Genomic DNA, 18,828 nt, shown 5'->3' with positions numbered 1-18,828 from the left:
TCTTCCCCCTCGACCGGAGCTTCCTCCCCCCCTACCGCCATAGTTCATAGCTAACTGCTGTTGCTGTTGTAAGGCGAGCATTTGCTGCATCATCTGAGGTGATGGTTGTTGCTGTTGATAGGGCTGCTGCATCATCATCATCATATTCATCATATTAGCTGTTGGTTGAGCGGCTTGTTGCCCCATAAGTCTCTGCTGTTCTTGCATACGATACATCATCATCATCATCTGCTGCTGTTGCTGAGGGGTCATACTACCTGGGGGAGGCATTCTCATTCCCATCATACTCATCGCTTGAGCCATTTGCTGTCTCTGTTGTCGGAGACCTCCTCCTCCTCCGAATAATCCCATTACTTCTTTTGGTGCCTCAGATGACTTTGTTTCTTCACTAGATAAGTCACTCTCATCACTAGGTGTCATTGACGAGGAGGGCGCGGCTCCTAACCGCCTAACAGGTGTAGAAACCAAAGGGAACACGGGGGAGAATGCTGAACGAGTCAATGATGAGTCAGTTGTCTCGTGTAGGAGACGACGAGAGATGATCCTCCGCCTCTCAAGACGGATACCATCAACATCACTATCACCCTCATCATGACGGGTAGACTCTCTACTTTTTCTTTCCGGAAGTTGAGAAAAATGAGGAAGCCTTCTCTCATCTTCGTGATTCTCGTGGTCAGGGGTTAATAAGGTAAACGATGTGTGGAAAAGCGTGTTCTGTTCTATTCCTGAAGGCTCATGGTAAACATTTAGTGACGTGTGGGGTAGTTGAGCATGTGAGTAGGTATGGACAACAGCATGGGAAAGAGAATAAGTCATGTCTCCTTCATCATTTGAGACAGCTGTCTGTACATAGTTGGACTCCAGAGTTGTTGTGGTGTCTTCTTCCTCCCCGCCGGTTCCCCTGTCCTTTGGATGTTGGGTGAGACCCACAGAATCGTCTTGAAAGTGAGCTGATCTATCAGAAGAAGAGGGCTGACACGCAGTTACTCGGGATGGCCATTCTAATTCCTGACAAGTCTGGAGACGCCTCTCCTCCCTAGCATATAGAGGCTGAAGAGGAATCTCATCGCCAATGACGAACGAGAATCCATGTGCATCTTTTTCATTAGAGCTTGAATCCCCCCTCGGACCTCTTTCGAAACAGACAACCGGAGTATGCAAACTACTGCTATAAGCAACAGTTAGCAGCAGTAAGCTGACTGTTACAGCAGTAGAGGAATGCTTGATAACGAGAAAGGTGCCCTCAACTTGACCCATGTTCTCACCACCTCGCCTTCCCGCGGACTCGGACACGAAAGAAAGGAGCCGAGGCTTTACTTTGCAGGATGTAGAGAGAAAAGACAAACAGAAGTGCAGTTCCAGACGACAACCTGCCTGGGGGATCTCTCGAACCTTACACGAAGAAGTCTGCAGTCCCCAGGAGTAAGAGACCGAGAAGATTCGGAAAGATATGCGGATGTGAGAGATTCGCCTTGAAAGGTGATGGAAAGAACGGTGAAGAGATTTCCCTTCAAAGGAGCTTCTCCAAGAAGAGTGACACAACGAAGAGAAAGGAGGAAGGACAGTAAGGTTTTTGACTAGACGATACTCCCCCTCTACGCTTAAACAGTTGCAAGCATTACTGCGGTTTTCATACGTCACCCTCTTGGATGCAAACAGTCTGTACGCACGCCCTGATATTTCCGAAAGCGTTCTCACACGAGTGCTTTCCGCGGACCGAGTGAACAGGTGTCCGGAAAACGGAAAATTTGAGAGCACAGAGAAATAACAGAGAAAGCATTTCGGTTTTCTGAACAAGAGCTTCGACTCCGGTGACAAGATTGGGTTCGCCTCTCTTCATCAAGGACAAAAATTCTGTCGGAAGACTTAAGACACCGGACCTGTTGTCTGTTAACAGCTAAAACCGAAAGGAACACAGAAGTCTCCGTTCTCCTTGAAGAACACGAGATGGAGAAAGCAACCGAAGAGAAGGATGAACAGAAGGGATGCTAGACTAGAGAGTGGTAGACAAAGAAAGAGAAAAATATGCCACTTTCTCTTGTATATTCCGTCAAAGAAAAGAAGCGAAAAGACCCGTGGTATGTGTTCACCGAGAAAGCTGTTCCCATGGACAGTGAATAGAGTCGAAATAGAGCACAGATCGACCAAAAGTCTTCACTTTTTGTGTGGAAAGCTCGTGCGGACACTCTCCGCCGTTGAGGGGTAATGTGATGTTTCTTGCTTGCTTTCTCAGACTCTCAACGGACGCCGGCCAGGCTTGACAATAGATGATGGCAGTCCAGTCAGAATGCTCTAAGCTAAGGAAATTGGGTGTCAACGTCTGTCTCACTTTCTTCCCTCGGTTGTCCCAGGTGGACCAGACACGCAGACAGACTCACAATCGCACCACCAACAGTCCTCCTACTTTACCAGGGTTGCTTCTCGAGGTGTTCGAGGTTTCTCCTGGTTTCTACAGTGGGCTGTGCTAAAGTTTTATCAACTAGACTGCTTTTTCTAACCGGGTGAAGGACTGGGATAACGGCTTCAACCCAGATCGAGGGCGCAAACCTCAATAAAGCCCTCTTTGGTTGTAGAACTCAACCGCGACGTAACTTGCCAAGTTAGAGGAATGAGGGACAACACACACGCCATTACGACAGAAGACCGAACAAATGTTGCCTCTCGACTTCCAGAGTTAGAAAACTGAACTTCGCAACACCCCAGGAAGTACACCCATCCTTCCGTTGGTCTTGCCTTGTGAAAATAAAAGTCCAAAATGTCTGCTGGCAGGGAGGAAGACAGTATCGCGATGGGTCAGGTCAATTTATAGGTCTTGCTGAAAAGTCTAGGTTCTTGTGAGTTTGTTAGTTCCCGGAGTGAATCCTGACTGGAAAAGAACGCAACCTTCCTCATCGTCTGTAAAACAGAGAGCAATTGACATGTAGATCATATCAGAAGATCGTACCCCGGAGTGGTCTTCTGTTGTAAAATGCCTATCTGCATTCAGAGAACTGCTGAAGAGATACCAAGGAACGGGACCTCTTGAGCTGAGAATTTTGCCTCTTCGTCCTCACCTAGAGGAGCAAGAGAAGAGCGAGACAGCAACCGGAAGCCCCGGTACGGGAAGAATCATTGTCGGCGTTACAAAAAAGGGCTGTTGTTAGCTTACTTCCGTACCTACAAGAGAAAGGGTGAAAGCAACTAGCTAGCACTTTTTCCCGCCGATGCTTCAGACCAGACTCGAAGTAACCAGAAGTTTTAGGCGTGAACAGATTCATCTGGTTGGATGGTCCCCCTAGCCGAGAGGAGTTTTTAACCTCTTTCGACACCTTCGACACAGACGCGCAACCCTAGCGCCTTTTCCCATGCAGTAACTTCAGAACAGAAGGGTTCTATTTTCTATTTCGCCACATCTACAGAAACCGAAAACGTGAAGAAGTATCGCTTCTTGAACAGGAAGCCCGGGAGAGAACAAGTTGACACTCGGGTCTGCCGCCGTCTAGCGCTGTGAGCTAGTTAGCTAGCTAGCTCAACCCCTCAGGGACTCAGTGCGTGGAGCTCCTCCTCATGAAATCCCCAAGCCCTAGACTCTATTCACGAACGTAGTTGCGCGTATCACGAGTATATGTCTACCTCTTGGAGATTAACTTGACTAATCTTATCAAATGGTTTCTTCCCTATCGAACTGCCATGACAATTAGGCTGATTGTAACCTCAGGTCTTTCTTGCGGTCATTTTGATCTTCTGGGTGCAGGTAAGATACATTAGATGCACTATATAAGATAGACTAGATGCACTAAATGACTATCCATGTCCCATCCATCAGCCCTTCCGACACGACTATCTTCCGTCTTAAAAAGGGGAGATTCATTCTTTTTCCCTTCTTACAATCAGCTGCGCGTTCAAAAAATGTGATGCTGGCGGTAAAACCTCAATCGTGACACATCCGCGGCTACGCGCGCATCGGTTAAGACAGCCAAACAGACATTTGTCTTTACACTAGCACATCGTTTCGCAAGACGAAACCTCATACTAGTGAAGAGACACGCTGACGGTCTCTGTCCTAGCTAATGCTCTCACAAAAATACGATAATAAAAGATCTGGAGATGTTCTTGTGAATGTCTTTCACTTCTCTGTCACTGCTGGTGACATCTCTCAGAAGAGAAGGGAAGAGACAAACGAACAAACGAACAGACCAAGAAAAAGACAGATATCTTACCAACGTAGTGGTGATGAGACGTCTGCCAGTAGAGACTCAACAACAAAGAAAGGCTTCGTCTTTTTTCTTCTTTTTCGAATGTGAAAAAAGAAGACTGAGACACCTGAGGAAAGACAGAAGACCCCTTAGGAAAAAAAAAAGACGAGGACTTGCTCATCCGTCCAAGATTGATGCCGTCTCATGGCTAGGTACCGTCCGCTGACCCTTGCAGTTCTTCACCCGTTGACGAGTCGTTTCCTCTGTTCTTTTCTGGCTCCTTTTTGTCATGGAAAGTCACTTAGTTCTCTTTCTTCTTGTTTTGTAGGTAAGCTAGATCATCTAGAGCCCTTGACACCATCATCATTGTGGCGCTATTCTGAAGATTACTCTTGTTTCCTAGTCCGACACCCGATGGACTATTCATTAGAAGATCCGCGACGGCCTCCACGCCTCCTTTAAGCGTATCTCCATATTTCATTAACGAAGAAGCATTTGAATCGAAAGGAGAATCTCCCTCGTCATCGGATGACGACGGTTCTTGGCCCATACCAGCTAAACTTGTCCGTAAGGCATCAGCCGCACTGTGTACATAGACCCCAGGGCTACTGGCACCACCCTGAGGTTGTGTTAAGAGAGCGGTCGCTTTCAGAGCAGCTCCAAAACCTTGTGTCAGTTTCGCAGTTTTGCCTCTTTGTTGTTGTTTCTCTGCTAAAGCTTTCTTAGATAGCTGCCATGAAGCAAACCCTTCAATAAGTGTCCCAGGTGGAGCTATCCATATCGAATTCACATCATCATCGTCTTGTAAGATGTCAGTTTTCCTGATCTTTCTTTCTTCTCTGATATCTTTACTAGATAAAGCAAGTGAAGAAACAGCCTCAGGTTCCACCGGTGCTACCCGCGCCCATCGGCATTCGCATACAGCTTTCAAGTGCTTTCCTCCTTTTATATTCATGACGTGTCTATGAACGATATACTGAGATGTCTCTGTTCGCTGAATACCGCATTCTTCATCCTGTACAGGGACAAAGAACAGAAACGAAAAAGAACCCAGAAGAAGAGGAATGAAATCACAGGTAGAAAAGATAGAGAAAAAAAGAGAGATCTACAATCCTTCTCAGTCTCTAAAGGTCCGCCTGATCTCTAAGGAACATCTCAAGAAAAACGACTAAGTGAGCCTTCGGAGAACAAGCATCTTCTTTCTCCTTTAAGCTGTACATACACCTGAAGTATGTGCCTATGTGGCTTTCTTTTCCCTATCTGAAGAAACCGCCATAACATCTGTTGGTATAGACCCAAACGCCTACCATTCCAGATGACACTAGTCAGGCAACGTCACTATAATCCAGAGACTCTCTAAGCAGATTGAAGCTACCCAGTTACCAGAACTCTCTGTAGAAACATGAATAAGAGGCTTATAGATAAAAGGAAAGAAAGTACGAGAGATAGGCTTACATACAAAACATAGACGACGTCCATCACCAGCATCCTCTCCCATCTCTTCCACATCTCTCTCTTTCTATCGATTCAACTCTCTCTTTACATTCGTCTCATTCTATCCCTGTATCTACCTCTCTAGCACCGCCTCTTTCTATTTATGTGTCTGTATCTCGCCGTACCTTCGTATCAGTCTCTAGCTATCTCTCTCTCTAATATTTCTTCACCGGTAGGTGTATGTTTTCGTATATAGATATTTATATACCTACCTTGTACGCCGTAGAGGCGCAGACAGCATTTTGCATAGGGACGAAGTGAGCCTGACAAGCTCGACTCTTGTCATTTTCATTGAGATATGGAGGTCTCTTCTTCCATTCAGGACCAACAGCTTTCTGTGGTATACAGCAAGTCATCCCACTCCCTACGCATCGAACTTGAGGCTCTCCGTCTAGCAGAAATAGACAAGACAAAAAAGACAAGAAAAGTAAAGACCAAAACATTTCTCTTCTATAGACATCCAGTTGATTTCTGTCCTATTTCTTGAGCTGTCGCTCCTCCATCATCGTCATTCTTTCTCATGTGGAAGGAGCCGAGGAGGAGGCTGAGCGAGGGTGTCTGGTAGTGAGGAGGTCTCGTATATAAGTCGAGGGATGGGTGGGACAGATGATGGATACATAGAGAATTTGACAGCTTGCAGTGGAAGTCCAAAGTGAAATCTCGTGGTAAGAGGAAGCCTGATATGTTTGAAAAGAAAGGAAAGAACAGAAACCACCAGACTACCGCAAGTGAATGAGAGACATCCTGAGAGACAAAGATAGCTGAATTGTCTATTTATATGTCTATGTACAGGTAGAGTGGAGACGTTGGTGGTTCTAGCTAGTCCAGACTCAAGAAAAAGAAGGATGTACGCATACGTGGCTACCTGTACATATATCTATACATATGTATGTTGAACCGACCACCACTGGCCAAGCTTTATCTATATGTCATATCTAGTTCTCCAGGGGAAGTCTTACATTGAGCTGCAGGGTTATCTTTCAACTGCTGTCGTTCCTTTGACATGTATTGTGACCATTCAAGAGCTTCTTCAAAGGGAAAGCTCTTAATAAGAGAATTGCCTGCATTCATGAAAGATGAGGTCGATGTAAAAGCTTGATCAGCTGATTGGACGACAGCCGGTAAAGCTGACGAGGCAGCGCTCATCGCTTGTCGAGTGACCCCCCCCCCACTCGCCATGGCAGATGCTAAACCTCCTACAGGGGCTCTCACGACACTCTCAGAGGCTTTGACACCTGCTGAAGGTAGACTCCCCGCTGTGGCCGGAGGATTGACAGAAGAAGGTGGAAGATTTTGTTTTAGCATTCCCCCCCCCGTCCCTGTTCCTGGTGCCCCTCCTACTTTCCCGGGTAGACTTGAAGAGAACAAAGGATTCGTTGCACGCGCATCAAGGCCTCCAGCACCTCCCGGAGAAGACGCTCCTCTTCCAGGGAGAATCCCGCCTGCTGTATTAGACGACGGGGATAGAAGCGGACCTGCAGATGTATTCGTGCTTACCGGATTGAGAGAGGGAAGACTGGAGGTGGTAGAAGGATTGAAAGGCGTAGGAGGTGAAGAAGAAGAAGGAAGAGCATTTGTACGTAGTGATGGTGAGGCTAAAGAAGGTGCATTATTGGGGGGTATAGAAGAAGAGAGATTAGGAGAAGGATGAGGAGCATAAGAAGGGAGATGTGCCGATGGATGAGTGCTGATAGAAGAAGTAGGAGAGGGACTGGTTGTCGGAAGATTCGAGACTGTCGATGCTGAAGGGGTAGGTATGGACTGAGCGGGAGTAGGAATGGAAGAAGAAGAAGGAGGGACAGGCAAAGGAGCACCAAGAGTAGTGGATGTCGCTGGATTGTACGGTGGAGGCGGTAGGCTTGTTAGAGGTGTATTGGTGGCGCTAGGGGGTGGTGATGAGGACGGGATAGAAGAGGAAGAAGATGGAGAGAGAGGAGAAGAAGAATGATTCATAAGGAAGGCATTTGGGTTTGGTGGAGATAACACCGGTTTACTCACTGTTCTTGGATCAGAGGAGAGAGTCATCGGACTTCCATGGATCACACTGCCACTAGGAGAAGGAGGAGGAGGGATGCTCTTCTGATTGGTTCTGATGAGATCCGAAGCGGAAGAAGATGAAGAAGATAGAGCATTGTCCGTTGACTGAGTTGCAATCTTTGGAGTATTTAACATCTGAAGGTTTCCACCTCCACCTCCTCCAGGTGTATATCCACCTGCACTACCGTAGCCTACAGATAAAGGAGATGTCGGAGGAATCATGGAACTTCGACTAGTAGTGCCACTACTACTAGTAGTTGGCCGGCTAGCCACTCCTCCTCCTCCCCCTAGACCTCCAGTATACATAGGAGGAGATAAAGGAGAAGGAAGACTTCCCCCTGCGCTTCGTCCAGCGCTATTAGATGTGTAGCTAGAAGGATGACTATGGACAGTACTCAATGAAGAAGAAGAAGAGGTCGACGGGGCAAGAAATCCCCCCCCACTACTTCCTCCTCCACCACTAGTTATCGAAGCAGGTGTTGGGACAGAAGGACTAATGGGATATCCTGTGGGTGAAGAAAAAGATGAAGAAGGAGGAGGAGGTTGTACACCTGGAGAAGTGCTTACTGATGATGTTGAAGAAGAGGGTGAATTCGGAGGAGGCGAGGGGGATCTAAAAGACGAGGATGAGATGCCTTCAGGCATCTTTAGAGGTTGATGTGGTGGTGTATGGGGAAAGAGAGGAGGAGGAGAAGAAGGAGAGGGAGAAGAAGAAGAAGGGGGAGCGTTATGAAGGTGAGTCGAAGGTGGAGATATGATAGGTCTATAAGAGGCATCTCCATTGCTAATAGTGGTAGTAAAACTTCCATCGGTTGTGTAGGGTGAAGGATTCAAGGAGACAGCTCCGATACCTCCACCTCCTGAGCCTAGTAACCAAGGAAAGCTAATTGGCATAGGTAGAGGTAGAGGTACTGGGACGGTTCTTCTTGCTTCTCTTTGTTCGTCTTCTTCATCTTCTCCATCTTCTTCTCCCTCTTCTTCGTCTTCTTCTCCTTCTCCTCCTTCTTCATTCTCAGGAGGCGTAGTTGATGATGGAGGTTTCTGACCACTACTCCCGTCATGACTATTATCGGTGTCTCCTCCTACTTGAGAATCAGCGGGGAGTTGGGAAAGAAGATCTTCACCTATGGGATTTCCTTCTTCCGCTTCTTCTTTGATGAATTCATCGAAGACGTTGGTCGAGAGAGCTGCAAGATTCTTATCTGGTCCTTTCGTCGTTGTCTTCTTCTTCTTCTCACTTGAGTTGTTCTTACTCCCTACCCCCTCGTTGTCCTGATAGCTAGCTGATCCCGCGCTAGCTCCAGTGCTACCGCTTGTATTAGATTCGATTTTCCTTGGACTTGACACATGTGTAGGACGGGTGACACCTCCCTCTGTCACAGTAGAAGGCACAGGAGGTCGATTAAAGAGACTTAGACTGGCTGGATCGAAGATGTAATCTAACTGAGGAATGCCCGACTCGAGGTGAGCCCACGTCGCTCGACCTGTATCCGTTTGAAGAAAATGTGGGTCCTTAGGTTCTTGGCTAGCCATCTCTTCTGAACGATGTTCGTCTCTAGGAAGGGAAGAAGAAGAAGCACGGGTCTCTCTCTCTTCTCTGTGATCTTCTCCTTCATGGTGGGGGTTTTGTTGGTGTAACTCCCCGAGTGTCTGAGGAGGTGTCAGTGATAAGGAGGAGGGATCCTCTGGTTGAGATAGCGACTGATCAGCTACCGATGAGCCAGGAGTTTTCACTTCTTCTCTATCACCCCTGGTGTCCATCTCGTTCTTCTTTACCTCTTCTTGTAACAGTTGTGACAGAATTTCTTTCTGCTCTACTTTCTCGCCCGTCTCCTGTGGTCTTGTACTATTCGGGTCGTCTACTGTCTGCTCTTCTACTGTCACAATTCGATCTGGATTAAGACTCTCCTCGAGTTGGGGAGAAGAAGGAGATAGGGTGATAGGATTTTGTGTTTGTGCGTTAGACGTATGTGTTTCTTCTCCATCTTTTTCCTCTGCTGGTCTCTCTTGTTCTTGGTTCTTCTTTCTTTCTTGGTAGTGTAAACCGATAGAGGAATCTTTCTCAGAACGGTCGGAGAAATCATATTCCTTGCCTCTTTCTTCGGGCTCTTCTTCATCGTCAGTTTTTCTCTCCTCTTCACCTGTCGAGGACGGACTATGATGGAGGTTAAAGGACGTCTCACGATCTTCTTTTTCTGCACCGACCGGTGTATTCAATGGAATGGAAGAAGAAGAAGAAGGTGTGCTAGCACGAGAAGAAGACGACGATGATGACGACAGAGTCGTTCGACTCTGGGTATGTTCTTCTTCATACCTGGGAGGCGTCACAGTCTCTCCTTGAGGTGTCGATATCTGTGGAAAAACGTCTGCAGGTACAGAGATTGGATCGATCGTTTCTCTCATATCTTCTTCTATATAGGCCGCTGCTGGCTTCTGCTCGTCTTTATTTTCTTCTTGTACTTTCCTCGCCACGTCGGCTTCTCCCCCTGTGATTTCGCTGTTTTCCGATGGCTCGGTTTCGTCCTGTCTTTCCTTCTCTTCCTTCACTTCTTCGGCTTCGGTTTGGAGTGGTCCTTCTGCCAGAGGGGGAAAATAATTCTCTTCCCGAGTGATAGATGAAAGATGACCAGATGATGAGGCGACTGTTGGGCGAAAGGTCTTCTCGGAGAGATCTTCTTCCTCCTTCTCCGTTGCCTCATTCTTCTCTTTCTTATCTCCTACAGAGATGTCAAGAGCTCGTAAAGTCTTCATCGTGTTGTCATCTTCTTCTCTCTCCTTCTCTCTTTCTTCGCCTTGTTCTCGCTCTTCTCCTTGATGATCTCTCAATGGAACAGAGTTGTTCTCAGCATCTTCCACTTCAGCTTCTCCTGAGAAGGCGGGACTTTCAGGTGTCCCCGTCGTGGTTATAATGTCTCTGTCTGCCACTATAGAAGATAAAGAAGAAGCTGGACCATGATTGAGATGTTCTACAAGGTTTTCTTGATTTCTTTCTTCTCTTTCTTCTTTCTCCGGAGATAAAGCGGAAGTTTCTGTAATCGTGTTTCCGGTGTCTACTCCATGGGCAAGTTTTTCAGTCATTACTGACATATCTTGCTTTCCTTCAACACCATTCTCTTTCTCTTCGTCTTCCTCTTTCCCTTCTTTCTCCACTTCGACCTCCCTCGAGTCGCTCAGGATTTCGTCTTTCTTCGTCACCATCTGAACGCTATCGCTCTTCCTTTCATCTCTGTTGCTCTCAGGTGTGACAGACACATTCTTATCCTCTTTGGCTTGGGGCAAAGAACTGTCTATCGTTTCATAAGCATCCCGTTCTTCTTCTTGCCGCCGTTGAATATTCTGATCTACGTCGATCTCCTTCTCTACAGTAGGTAGAGATTCATTCACCTCTTTCCGATCTTCTTCGTTGCCGTTAGTTTCATTCAGATAGTGGGAATCGTTTCGACTGTATTTTGTCATCTCATTCTTTTGAGAGTTTGTCCCATCAACAGCAACCTCGTCAGAAACTTCTTCGTTGGAAGGCTTCTTTTCTTTCGTGAAAGCCCCAATGTGACTGTATGGATAACGAGATTTCTCACCAACCTCACTTAAGTCTTCTTCTACGATGTGTGTCAGTTCAGAGTGACTTCGGAAAGCAAAGTTCTCTTCTTCGTCGCTAAGCTTCTCTAGAGAGTTCAGTGAAATCTTCTCTTTCTCGAGTGAGGGTGGTGATGGATCAGGCACACTCTGCGATTTCCCGGTGCCTTCTTCCTGTTCTAATTCTTGTTCAGGGACCTCTTGCTCTACTGTATTGGTCTTTCTGCCTACGGTTCCTTCCTTATCTTGTTCATGTGAATGCGTCCGGCCTATCATGTTTTCCTTCTGGCTTGTCTCTACGTTCAAGTCTTGTATGTGTCCGTCTCTCCCCTTGTCTTCTACCTCTCTTGTTTCATCGGTCATCTCATCCCGCTGCTGGTGCTTCTCCTTGTTTCTCTTTTCTGTTAAGTCTTCTGCTTCTTTCTCTTCTCTCTTCTCCTCTCTCTCTGTCTTCATTTGACTGACATTTTCTTGTGTGTGTACACCTCTCTCTGCCATTCGGTCTTTCTTCGACTGCGTTAAAAAGCCTTCTTCACTGTTGTCGGTTGGTTCGTATGGAAGCGACTCGTCGACAGCCGTAGCTCGAATAGCTTGAAGAAGATGATTGTCCATACTGTTATGGGTACTCGTAGACGAGGCCTCTCGCGTCGATCCTTTCACTTCTCCAGGAAACAGAAGCTCTTTGTCCTCTTGAGGCGTTTCGGCGTCTTCCTCTGTCCTGTCCTCTTCCGTAAAGTGTCCAAGTTCCGTAGTCTCCCGTGATTCGTCGGCTAGAAGAGAATCTTCCTCGTTGACTGCAGTTTTGACAGGCGATTTTTTTAGGTCATCTGTCTCTACGGTCTCCTGCTTAGTAGCTATTTCCTCTATCTCATCCTTATTCTCCCGTTCGGTTTTTTCTCCTGAAGAGTCCTTCTGTTCTTGCAGTGGTGTCAGTATGGTCTTTTCTTCCTGGTGACGGCTACTTTCCGTTGTGTCGGACTTAACTGTTTGTTCCCCCTGGTTCACCAGATCTTTGTCACTTCGCGTTGTTGGAATGAAGAAATCACTTTCATTCGAAAAGGGTTCAATGCCTCGTAGCGGTAAAGGTAATGGATTCACAGTCTTAAGAGAATCAAAGATCTCTTGAATTGATACTACTGAGTCGGAGTTGTCAGACCGTCTCTCCGGCACCATAGAAGAAGGTTCAAGAGAGAAGTCTTCGTTAGATTCGGCAAGGAGTTCTACGGGAGTTCTCGTCTTTTTTAGCCCGTCTACGGTTTCTTCTTTTTCCGGAAGAGGGGACGGCAATGCACTGATCCTGAGCTTCTCCGTCTCCTCATCCTTCCCTTGTGCTTCCTGCTCAGGTTGGTGGACTGAGCCGTCTGGTTTTGATGACTGCGTATGATCCATTTGGGTACTACTTCTTTTGCCACTCACTGTCTCTCGTGACTGGACTTGAGATTTTTCTTCGTCGGCGTCACCTTCCCCTTTTATTTCATCACTAGGCACAGGAGACCTTGTTTTACCCTTGTCAGTGATCATCTCTTGGCTCTGGAGACCGTTGTCGCTCATTTCTCCGTCAAGATCATCCATCATGCGTACTGTGCCTACCTTTACAGAAGAGTTATTTTTCACAGAAGAATTGTCCTGTTGCGAATTGTCCTCTTTATTCAAAAGATTTTCCCAAGTTGCAGGCTTCAGAAGAGCATCTTCATAGGAGTCATTTCTCTCGGTGTTATCTCTCCGTCCTTCTTGAGAATAAGATGAATCATTTTGGACGTGTGTTTTCTTGTATTCATCATTTGTCAGAAGAGGCGGAGAGTATGCATGGACTGGGAATGTGTCTTTTTCTGAGAGCGGAACCATGGTGTCTTTTTGTCGATCATCGAAATAGAAGCCCCACGTCGAGGAGTCGTCGGGTTCCTCATGACTCCTTGACCCGTACCCTTGCCCTCCTCTTCTTGTCAACTCATCGTGATAGCGCTCCCATTGTTCTATCGTATCAGAGGGAATGTCTCCTAGAAAACCTTCAAGGGCGGCCCCTGAGTAACTTTGCGGATTGTTTGTTACCCGATCGAACCCCCCGTAATCGAGAGTCCCTTGAGTCCCATACTTTTCTTGCGAGAGTGTTTCTGTTCCAGGGGTCGAGTCTTCATGGAGATAGTGTCTTCCTAGGAACGAAAAGTCTGGTCTCTGTGTAGCAAAGGGCGAGAAAGGATAATAAGAATCACTGTCTTGTGATATCTCTCCGGCAGCATGCACCCCCGAAACCGAAAGAACAGGAAAACCATGAAATGAAGAGCACAGGCAGACGCCCAAACTAACCAGGGCTAGTGCCGGTGCGCTACGGATGGAAACCATCATCCTGCCGGAGCGTCTGTTTTCGACTGCGCTCTTCTCTTTCTTATGGACGAAGGAACGTCTCTGAAATGGCTCCAGAAGGAACAAAACACGCACCTCCCTATCTCCTACTTGGAGAGTAGGACGTGAGTCTTTGTGGATACAAGGGATTCTCCCCCTATAGACCTGCTAAAGCCTCCGTCAGTGAATCAGTGACAGATCTGATAATGAAGGGATGACAAGCATCGAAGATTTCGATCGAAAGTTATCTCGAGACAGTCTATCGCCCGTCAACAACACGCCCACACAACTGGAAGAAAAACGTACCCAGTGGTAGAGGAGAAGAAGGAAAAAGGCCTCGAGACCTCGCCAGGAATGAGAAGGTGGGGACATGAGAGCGGGGCGGTTCTATCTTATTAAATATAACATAGAGGAGGTCTTTTCTTCAGCCTTCTTGGAGTAGAAGTTAGGGGAGACTGATATGTACGCGAGATACCCTTGTGAAATCTTCGATACTTCCCTTCGACAAAGGTACGTATCTCTGTAGTTGAGGGAGAATGTAGGATGGTGATCGACCGTATGGCTTATGTCATAGCACAGGTGTACACCGAAGGCGAGGAAAGAACACATCACAAAATCTCTTCTTGAGAAACCTTCGTGAAGAACTCGAAATTAGGAGAACCTACAGTGGATGCACGAAACCTGTTGTCACCACACAACCTGAACCATTGGAAACCTCGAACGAACCACTTGGTGAATCTGCTTGGAGAAAGTAGTCTTTTTGACTAGCTTGCAAATGTCAGTGGGGGTGTAGATGAGGAAGGACAAACAGCAACACTGAAGGAAAGGTGTACAAAGTAGGAAAAAAATCGGTTTCAAAGAAAAAAAGAACCTTAGAAGAGTGTAAGTAGGTCTTGACGATGAACCTATACCTCTATCCGTCTCATAGGTAGTAACCCATTCTTGGAGATACACGCTTTTTCAAGCAGTGAGGGTAGAAGACACGACGATCACGGGGAAGACACAATCTCATCAAACCCACGCGGCTCCACGAACGCCGTTCATCCAAACGAACAAGAGATGATGGTGCTAACCTAAAGCGATGTGTTACACCGGAATGCTTCCAGGTAGATTACTTTCATCGACCTCCTCGTCAAAAACTCTTGTTCTCAATGCTACCGCGACTCCTCCCCCAGGGGCGCCGCTCCTACCTCTCATGTGGTGTATGTACACCGCAACAACAACAAGCCCTGGTTCTTGACTTAATACCACCCGCCCGCCTGATCCATCAAAAAGCGGGAAAGACCAAGTGTCGGGATTGCTATTTCACTTCCAACCTACCGTACTAGATACAGAAGCCAGAAAAGCTCTTTCCGTTCGGCAGTGTTACCACCGAAATGTGAAACCTGAAACAACCGATCTCCTCTGACAATTCGATCGACTACTCAGAATGTCGTTCCAGCCCAAACAGACAATACACTTGTTCACCAAGAAGCTGAGGAACACCCCTTGTCCCTACCAGAACGCTCGGCGAGTCTTCTACGCAGAGTCGAGAACTGTCGAGCGCCTAGAGACTGCGAGCGCTTCCAGTTCTCTGATAGTTCATTCTTGTTAACTTGGCCAAAGCGTTCAGCTAACAGGTGCAACTGGGATCTCTAAGGCTGCGTGCAAACCTGATGACGTCTTCCAAGAACGAGAAATCAAGCCACAGGACAAGTTTGTTGTCGCTCTCTGTTTGTCCGTTTCTTGGCTATGTGTATGCTGGCACTCCGGGAAACTTCGCCTGCCGACTCCTTCATTCACCAGGACATCAACGCTCTTAATGACCTGTGAGGTACCCAACAGCAATCCACTGCCTGTGAAAATCCTTGCGCATGTCGATCCGTGGCTCTGTTGATGTCAAGAAAGAGAAGAGAAACTTGAGACACCAGAACCAAAGCTTTCCACTTGTTTCAGCTTCGGAAGGGTGGTTGAAAAGTAATCGTAATCAACGTCCTACTAATTCATTATCCTGTCTAGCATGTATGTGTGAACGACCCGTCTTGACTATCCTTTATATATCATGTGGAATATAGATGCTACATCCTGTCACCGGTCTGAGCGTATGTGAACTACTTGACAATCGATCTTGGGTGCAAACTACTGAAGGCGTATCTCAATCAAGCTACTAGATACGTATCTTTCTTCATCAATAGCCAGTAGTAACGGGGTGGCAGGACAGTCCAAAGCCTTTGGCATTCCCACGGAAGACTCGCTAGGTTATGCGGAGACACCAAGTGTCTGATGCAGTAGTTTTACTGCTCTGTCTATCCGCTCTCCTTGTCACGGAACAGTGGAGAACTGAAGTAATATTTAGCCGGCTGTGCAGGAAGAACTGAAAGCAGATGACCAGGTGAAGCTTGTCTCTGTTTCTTTCTCTTCTGTTTAGTTCTATGTCTCATCAACTCCTCGGTAACACGTCTGCTGATAGCTCTGAAACTCATGCGCCGCTAGATAAGATTCTCTCTGAGCTCGGTCGACAGACTCGGCCCGTTGTTGTACTCCTTCCGAAGCATAAACGCCTGAACCCTTGTTCCTCCATGATACTAAGGCTTCTCCCGAACTCTTCTCAGACTCCCCGGGATTTCATCTCAAAACAACATACCTACAGATGTATGCATAGAACGGTACGCGTGTATGTGTATGTACACATATCTCTGTATGTATACCTCTATGTAATCTGCTTTTCTCTCTGTCTTAGAGCAATTGAAATGTGCAGGAAAGGAAAAGGTGCACTTCAGATCGGCACCATCTTCTTCCAAGCTAGTATGCACTCGTTCAGGAAAGCATACCGCGCTCTCATGAGACAACTCGACAGTTGGAGGACCGTTCGATCTATGTTTCTGCCTGCGTCTCTTCTCTCTGATACTCAGCATGAGGCTCGCAGAAAAGCCTTAGTGAAGAATGCATACGAAAGAATGTTGCGCTTTCTCAGGTAGAGATATATAGAGACAGATAGAAAAACAGGAAAAATCTCATCTTCCTTCACGAGCTCTCATCATCAGTCATCTCTTCGATCGGGGGAAGGGTGAAGAGAGGAACACGATCACCGACACCGGTCTCTTCCTTCTTCCTACCCATGAGTAAGAAAGACAGGAGACAGTTTGAAACAACAGCTAAAGAAAGATACACAATATTGAAGCGCTCATCGACTGTTAGGCGACTCCCACACACTCAGCAACCTCAGCATCATCGATACGTTAGACACTCGATGCACCAAAAACCTCGAGACACAAGGTCAGAGAAAGAACGAGAGAAAGAAGAGAAAATCTTTCGGCGCGCGAAGATCATCTTCACCCTTCTTCGGTGAGAGAGAGAAAGGAAGAGGGGAGAGAGTACGAAGAAGAGAATAAGAAACGTTCTTATTCTCCAACAAAATGAAGGGAAACATCGCCGGGGAAGTTTTGATAGGAAAGAAACAACCGAAGAAAAGTATAGATGAAAGACATGCACGAATTTCTATGAAAAACTGGACCAAGAAGGAAGACGAAGCTCAATGCTCTTTCCCCCGATTGTCTTTCTTTCCTTCCTTCTTTTTTTTCTTTCTTTCTTTCTCGTTTCTTCGATTCATGAAAGAACAAGACAAATCAATAGCCTCTCTCCTTCGTCTCTTCCCTCATGCTTTCCACTACACTCATTTCTCCAGATACTGCATATAGATATACGTAGACATATATAGAGAGATCTAGATACACATACATTTATCCATACATGTATATCTATGAAGAATGCATGCAGACACTTATGTTTACATACTCCACACAAGCGAACCATCAAATGCGAGGATGACTACACCATCTATATATGTGTAGTGTCATGGTGAATAGCATGATCTGCTAGGAGCACAGTAACGTACCCTCGCTACTTCTACCCCTGCTAGCTAGCTAGCTAGTTATCTCCCCTTTCCTAGAACATGTCTGGTTGTCTACATTCAAGAGGTCAGCAGTCCTGTCCTCTCTTTCCTTCTTTCTTGAAAGCTAAGATACCCAAGAAGAAGAGCGAAAGAAAAACTCTTCTCTAAAGGCAAACTTCTTCAACATCCACAGACCATCAAAATCGACCACCGAGAAACCCCTCGGCTGAATCAGAAAGAGCAAGATTGCTCTGAACAAAGTCTTGTCCTGTCTGTCATGTTTTACTTTCCTCTCGCTTCCTCTCTCTCTCTTTCCAAAGATCAGTCTTAGGAAGGAAGGAAGAGAGAAATTTAGAACATGCACAGTCTTTCTCTGCTCTTTGAAAAGGACCATTGAGATCTATAGACAGATAGAGAGATAGAGAGTTTGAAGGTAGATAGATAGATATTTAAAGCCCATACGTAGTAAGGGATTCCTTCCGATCTTCAAGATGGATACGTGCACACGACACCTACGAGTGATGCAGACCAACAGTGATGTACAGACACTTCGGAGAGAGGGAGAAGGACAAGGAGGTGAAGAAGGAAGACTACACACGCTGTCCGGAGAAGAGAAGAAAGGAAGGCGCAGACTTAGGACTGCACGATAAACCTACCCGTACACACGGGCGGCTCTCATACACAAGTATATATACATACGTAGATCTCTTTATCGGGCTATGTGTGAACTGGAGATCCTTGGGGTGTGATGAAAGAATGTATAGGACATGCATGCGGTCTTCAAACTTCTTCTTTTCTTCCTTCCCTGTCGACTTGTCATCTTTTGTTTTCTTCTTTCCTTCGTTCTTCCCCCTCCGCAATGGCGACAGTTTTCTGTCCTTTTCTCATTACAGGCGACTATAGAGAAACCCATGCTAACTCACCACGCCTCGTCCCATTCTATCCTTGCCTGTCTCTCTCCATCGAAAGCTTCTTTCTTGCGCCTCAACGTCTTCTTCGGAGTCGATCCATCCATGCAAGAAAAAAGCCTTTCTTTCTTTCTATCGCAGTGACAAACTACTGATATGCACATATATATATATATATTATATATATATGTGCATATTGATATCTACCTATGAGGGTACTATGTATCTATGTGTATATGAATATGTCTACCTATTGGAGTTTCTCCCTTTGATATGTCTCAAGCTCGTTTCACTTCTTTACTTCTTCCTTCGTGTCATCTCTTTGTCTAGGAGGCTGCTTCTCTTCTTCATTCTTATGATGACGATGAGGAGGGCTGTTCTTCTCCTCTCTGTGCGTGTGTGTTTTTTTTCTTTTCATTGGACTTCTTTA

The 18,828-nt window shown here is 46.4% G+C and overlaps 2 protein-coding genes across 2 annotated transcripts in view; both read right to left on the bottom strand.

Annotated features, from left to right (window-relative positions):
* Positions 1–2,816: 2,816 nt before the first annotated feature.
* CSUI_002119 (uncharacterized protein) lies at positions 2,817–13,682 on the bottom strand. Its single transcript, XM_068062321.1, has 4 exons — positions 6,629–13,682; positions 5,882–6,060; positions 4,200–5,190; positions 2,817–2,895 (listed from the first exon to the last, which is right to left on the bottom strand). Exons 1-3 carry the CDS (start codon positions 13,620–13,622, stop codon positions 4,477–4,479), a joined length of 7,887 nt encoding a protein of 2,628 aa, XP_067925700.1. The 5' UTR covers positions 13,623–13,682; the 3' UTR covers positions 2,817–2,895; positions 4,200–4,476.
* A 2,758-nt stretch (positions 13,683–16,440) lies between these two features.
* Positions 16,441–18,828, bottom strand: part of CSUI_002118 (sin3-associated polypeptide sap18) — a 10,475-nt gene continuing 8,087 nt past the window's right edge. Inside the window, exon 6 of the mRNA XM_068062320.1 lies at positions 16,441–18,828. This exon is cut by the window's right edge and continues 71 nt beyond it. Coding sequence (XP_067925699.1) covers positions 18,752–18,828 — 77 coding nt within the window. The 3' untranslated portion in view covers positions 16,441–18,751.

The sequence above is a fragment of the Cystoisospora suis genome (assembly GCF_002600585.1).
Source record: "Cystoisospora suis strain Wien I chromosome Unknown contig_885, whole genome shotgun sequence".
NCBI lineage: Eukaryota > Apicomplexa > Conoidasida > Eucoccidiorida > Sarcocystidae > Cystoisospora > Cystoisospora suis.
This window is presented reverse-complemented; position numbering and strand designations above follow the sequence as displayed.

What these genes read in the sequence shown, in the direction of transcription:
- CSUI_002119 (XM_068062321.1), bottom strand. Translation starts at nt 13,622, where the DNA reads ATGATGGTTTCCATCCGTAGCGCACCGGCACTAGCCCTGGTTAGTTTG. An exon ending in AGATAACCCTGCAGCTCAAT is followed by an intron (nt 6,061 to 6,628) that starts GTAAGACTTCCC and finishes TATTTCTGCTAG; the next exon opens with ACGGAGAGCCTCAAGTTCGA. An exon ending in GCGCCTCTACGGCGTACAAG is followed by an intron (nt 5,191 to 5,881) that starts GTAGGTATATAA and finishes GTCCCTGTACAG; the next exon opens with GATGAAGAATGCGGTATTCA.